Genomic DNA, 5,616 nt, shown 5'->3' with positions numbered 1-5,616 from the left:
ATAATAAAATATACACATATAGACATTAAAAACGCAGCAGCTTTCGCAAAAACGGCTGGTCTCCTTAGAAGGCCTAGCACTGACACACACAAATGCATATGCACACGAAACCCTGTTCTACGTGTACATGTCCGTTGTATGAGGTGGATCTTCCCCCAAATGGGCGCAGATAGGCGCTCCACCATCTTCTACCTTCGACGATCTTCCATAGGGGGGCCTCGTCCGGGTACCGCTCCGTGTACTCAAACAGCAAGTAGAAGGAAATTTTTTTGGCTTTATTTTCAATCAGGATTTTAAAATTCTTTTCATCCACGCAAATAAATTCATTGGTACATTCGTACAAAAGTGACAAGCTCTCCTTTTCTGCCAACTGTTCGCTTTTGTAATCCATGTTGCCTTCTTCCCAGCGCGCCCCCACGTGAACGGCGTGAATAGGGTGAACAGGGTGAATGGAGCGAGTAGGATGAATGGAGCGAATAGGATGAACGGCCGAATAGGATGAATGGCGCGAATAGGATGAATGGCGTTTGTGTGGCTACTCCTCTGTCGGCCTATTTAGGTGTTCACACATATATGCACATCTACAGGTGCATATCTTTGTGCTCTCTTCAAATATCAAGTTGGAGGGGACATCCGTTCCAACTTCACAGTCGTGCGTATCACTTAGTAAACGAGTTTTGTTTAACTTGTAAAGGTTTTTACGGAAAAAAAAAATTGGGGAGTCAGGCGACGGGGGGACATTCACCGACGTTTGTGTTATCCATTCAGAAAATGATGATAGAAAAAAAAAAAAAAAAAATTGTCAACTATGAGGATGCAAAAGGATATGTTATGTCGATTTATACCCCTCGTATTTTGCCTTCCCCCAATGATGCAAAACGAAACGGTGTTGGAGCTCCCCCAGCTGAGCTCTCTCTCCGCACAGTCCTGAAGTGAAGCTTTTACACTCCTGGGCAAACACCTGGGGTGCTGAAATAGTGCAGGTTGAGTTCGACCGTGTGACGAGAGACATATCTTTGCATTTGCTCGAAAGGGTGAGCAGTTATGTCAGTTGGGCTGAAGAAACGGGAGGCTAAAAGGGAAGGCAGGCAAGGAAGGCAGTCGAGGCAGGCGGGGCAGGCAGGGCAACCGGGTGAACCGGGTGAACCCCGCTCTGCAGATGAGACGGCATTAGAGGGGTGTCTCTCATATTAGAAGTACATCCCCCGCAGTTGCCAACTGTTTGCCATTTTGCAAAGCACATGGTGAACCGTATATTTGACCTCCTATTTTGAACCCTTCTTTTTTGTTCCAAACTCGTGGATGGGCTGGACGCCCGCCCCCCTGGTGGATCTACCCCTGTGCCACTTCTGCACATCTGCACCTCCGCATGGGTGAGAAAAAAAGGCATGCACAAGTAGGTATATACACACGTGCTGCCCACTTTTGTAACAGCCTGACCACCATTTGGACAAACCCGCATAGGCTGCGTCTTCCCTTCTGATCTGTGAATATCGTTAGGGATATTTTTTCCTCCACAGATGGAGACTCCTTGGGATATCACACACCGAACCTTCGAAGGGTATTTGCTGGTCGGGTCATGGTCTCCCAGTGTGCGTCTTGCTAAACTCATTTATGAACCACAGTATGGCTCACAAAAGAAGAAGCACCCAACAGGGATGGTCACTCAGCTGGGGTAGTCGCTCAACAGGGATAGTCGCTCAACAGGGATAGTCACTCATCACGGTGACCATTTTAACAAAATGATGAGAAGCGCAATTATGAGATGTAACACATATTGCTTATGCTGATAGGTGTTAAAAATGGAGGCATAATAACGTGGGTCACTCAGGAGAGGTGGGAAGAAGACTCCCCCAAAACTGCATGCATTCCTAATTACACAACAGGAGTGGCAAAAAAAAAAAATATATATACATTTCCATTTTGGTCAAAAACAAACTTTTTTTAATGTGTCGTTAATTTGGGAAAAAATTTAAAAAAAAAAGAAAAAAAAAATTATTTTTAAGTCATACGTTGTAGAGAGAGGGAGTGGGGAGGAAAAACAAAGGGGGTGAGAAAAAAAAAAAAAAGAAAGAAAAAAAAAAGAAAGCAAAAAAAAGAAAGAAAGAAAAATAAAAAAGGGAGAACGAACGAGCGGAAAGGGGGCAGAAGCAACGAAAAAAGGGACGAAGGAGCAGCAAAGATGAGGCGGATATGCGGAAGTCGAGGGTTTCCGCCTGGCGAGGTGCAAATAGGGAGTGATCCCGAACGTTCCCTTCGTTTAACTTGAAAAACGCCGGAAGGTTAAAAGAGAGCGCGCTCACGTGGGGCGACCACTCTTGAGGCGACTACACAGGGGCTATCCACAAATGGGCATATCTAGCAATACATGTGGGTGGGTGTGGGGTAGGACAGGTATCCCCTCCAAGGGGGCGAACCCACTTACCTACTCAACGAATACGTGTTGTTGTAGCGCATCTGGTTGGTCGAATCCATACTACCGTACATCACATGGGTCATGTAAGGCTGTTGAGGGGTCCCCATGATGGGCTGTTGCACTGTGTAGGGTTGTGTGGGAGCTAGTTGCGGCTGCGCAAGGGCATTTAACTGCACATAGTGTTCCTCTCCCTTTTTTAATTGCACTTTCAGGTGCTTCCCCGAGACGTAGAACCCATGCATTCCTTTTATTGCATTCAAAGCTGACTCCGGGTTGTTGAAACTGACGAACCCGTAGCCCTTGTTTCTTCCACTGGAGTCTCTTTGAATTCGCGCGCTCACTACGTATCCGAAGTGTTGGAAGTGCTGCACGGGTGGGGGGGTATGGACGTACGTGTGTATGCATTCATATATGTATGTGTGTGTGCGGTGGGGCGTTCATATGGGCAATCGCAGGGCTTCCGTTTAGGGTTGGGACGGTGAGAAGTTACGCCCTTTTTTTGCGCACCGGTTGAGGTGCCGCATCGGGTGGGTGTACTCTTCTCCGAGTGGTCACATCAAGTGAGCTACCAACCCAGGTGAGCTGCCAGCCCAGGTGAGCCACCAACCCAAGTGAGCCACCAACCCAGGTGAGCTACCAACCCAGGTGAGCCACCAACCCAGGTGATCCAATGAATTGACGTACCTGGTACAACTCCATATCAGTCCAATGCGATGGCAAGTGAAAAACGAACACATTAGCGCCCGGAGGACCAAAAGACGCGACGGTGTTAGTCTTCCCTTGAGTGACTGGGGCAGGAGTAGTAACTGCCTCCTTGGGTTTCTCCCACTGGGAATGCCCCGTTACAGAATTATAGTAATAAGGATGCCCATCAGACGTTACGTGTTTCTGCCAAACGTTTTTATTTGGAGCTGGTTGTGTTTCGGTGGTAGCGTTATATTTGTAGCTAGCGAATCTGACATCTAGTGGTCGCTGGCTGTTTGGAAATATGCATTTATAATCCAAAGCCTCGATGGCTTTGTATGCTTCCGATCTTTGCTTATACGTAATGAATGCCCATCCCCTGGGGCTTTGTCCCGTAGCGGGCACGTAGTACACTTGGGTGATCGTACCATATTTGGAGGCCTCCGCTTTTAACTCCTCCTGGGAAAAGGGAGACAGAAGTAATGCAGCAAATGGAACACAAGGTATTATTTTATTTTATTTTTTTTTTCGGATGCAATGTGAAAAGGTAACGTGGGAGGACCACAGTGACTCGCACACAAGACTCCTGTATCCCATATCGTGCACGTGGGTACAACTGGGGGATTCAACTCACCTCTGTAACATCCTTGGGGATACTGCCAATAAAAATTTTTGTTGAATTCGCAGCTGACATTTTTTCCCTTCACAACTTGGGCTAGTTAAAGGGGAACACAGTTTGAGGATGGTAACTCTTTTGGTTTTAAAAAATTGGGCTGTGCCTTTTCTTCCTGAGCGGAAGTGGGTGGAACTTGCACGCATGCGTTCGAAGGGGTGTCTTCGGATTTCCTCGGAGGGAGGCCGATCTGACTCTGCGTCAACTGGAGGCTGAGTCTATCCTGTCGCTCCGCGCAAAATGCAGCTTATACGTGTGTACACTCGGGTGAATAAAAAGGGGAAGTCGAAAATGGGAAGATCAATAATTCAGGGGGGCTCAGTTCATCTAGGGTATCATTTTTCGACTGTTGTGTTTTTACTGTACGTTACGGTGGTGATCTTGGACTGATGGCGAATTTTTCTCCTGAAATGGATGGATCAGCGTGTGCCTGTTGCAAAGGTGCGTGAGTCTCTTGCACTAGCTTGCGTGTCTGTTGCTATAGCTTGTGTGTCTGTTGCTATAGCTTGTGTGTCTGTTGCTATAGCTTGTGTGTCTGTTGCAATAGTTCGTACGTCTCTTGCAATACTTTGTGTGTGTCTCTCCCTCCGTCATGCACGCGGACGCTCATACGTAGGTGCATACACGTAGGCATATAAGATGGCGTTAGCGCATAGCTAGCCACTGGGGTGTGTTTTTCCATCACACAACGGAGAGTTATTTTCTGTGAATGTAATTTTGGGCTTGTCCTACCCGCCTTTGTTCACATCTGCGCACTTCCTTCCTCCTGTGCCTTCCTCCTGTGGCGTCCTCCTGGTTCAGGTTCCTGTGTATTTAGCGCACGTTTTTGCTATGCCCTCGGGAGAAATGGAGCAGCTCGCAATAAGGTCAGGAAGCCAGCAGATGCGAACTGTGCCATTCGACGGTCTCGTCTCTCTGGTCTGTTAGCGGTTCGCCCTTGGGTCTGTTGGCGGTTTGCACTTAGGTCTGTTGGCGGTTTGCACTTAGGTCTGTTGGCGGTTTGCACTTAGGTCTGTTAGCGGTTTGCACTTAGGTCAGTCGGAGTGGCAGTTAAGAGTTTGGCTGTTTTCTATTCGTCTCCGATTCTTCGCTTCAGTGGAATACGCCGTTTGGGTTAACATTAAAAAGGTGAGAAAGGAGAAAAAAAATTAATTCAGCTCGGTTGCAGTGAAGTGAAGGGAGTGATGTGTCGGAAGTGACGTGAAAGCAGTGATGTGTCGGAAGTGACGTGCCGGGCGTGATGTGGGCTCCGCTTCGTTCTGTTGCGTTAGGTTTAATATTTGCCTGTTTGCATATGCGAGGTGGGTGAGCGGTGCGTGATGCAAGGAGCAAAGAAAAAGGGCATTCGCATTCAACATGCACATTCAACATGCACCTCCTTCACTTCACATATACCCATTCAATTCAACATGCACCTTCACTACAAGTTGCGAACCGCTAGCTGCGAACAAAATGGAACGGAATGAAGCGGCATGTGTGGGCGAGCGGCGGCGGGAGAGGCAAAAGCGAAATCGCAGGACGACATGAAGAATGAAAAATGGAGCGGAGCGGTAAAACTAAAACAAACTAGTATAAATCAAATCTAATAAAATATAATAAAATAAAATAAAACCAAATCAAACCAAGTCAAACCAAGTCAAACCAAATAAAAACAAATCTGTTCAAATCAAAACGAAACAAAATAAAACAACATAAAACAAAAAATAACAGCAAAAGTGAACCCCCAAAAAATACAGATATAAATACGATAAAAATTGTAAGGCTCTTTTTTTTTTCAACATTTTTCTCAGGCAAGCGTCACGTCAGTAAAAAGAAGTTAACTTCGGTGGAGGCTCTACCGAAT

At 46.7% G+C, this 5,616-nt stretch overlaps 2 protein-coding genes across 2 annotated transcripts in view; both read right to left on the bottom strand.

The window, feature by feature from the left end:
* Positions 1–391, bottom strand: part of PCYB_051810 (hypothetical protein) — a gene marked incomplete at its 5' end in the record, with an annotated part of 1,671 nt that extends 1,280 nt beyond the window's left edge. Inside the window, one exon of the mRNA XM_004221062.1 lies at positions 193–391. Within this exon, the coding sequence (XP_004221110.1) occupies positions 193–391 (199 nt within the window). The remainder of the gene's footprint in view (positions 1–192) is intronic.
* Positions 392–2,421: 2,030 nt separating this feature from the next.
* On the bottom strand, positions 2,422–3,794 carry PCYB_051800 (clustered-asparagine-rich protein; the record flags this gene model as incomplete). Its single annotated transcript, XM_004221061.1, has 3 exons — positions 2,422–2,781; positions 3,101–3,559; positions 3,735–3,794. 3 exons carry the CDS (start codon positions 3,792–3,794, stop codon positions 2,422–2,424), a joined length of 879 nt encoding a protein of 292 aa, XP_004221109.1.
* Between the last annotated feature and the right edge of the window lie 1,822 nt (positions 3,795–5,616).

This window comes from Plasmodium cynomolgi, chromosome 5 (assembly GCF_000321355.1).
Source record: "Plasmodium cynomolgi strain B DNA, chromosome 5, whole genome shotgun sequence".
In the NCBI taxonomy this organism is placed as follows: Eukaryota; Apicomplexa; class Aconoidasida; order Haemosporida; family Plasmodiidae; genus Plasmodium; species Plasmodium cynomolgi.
Note: the sequence above shows the minus strand (reverse complement) of the source record. Positions and strands in the feature narration are given on the sequence as shown.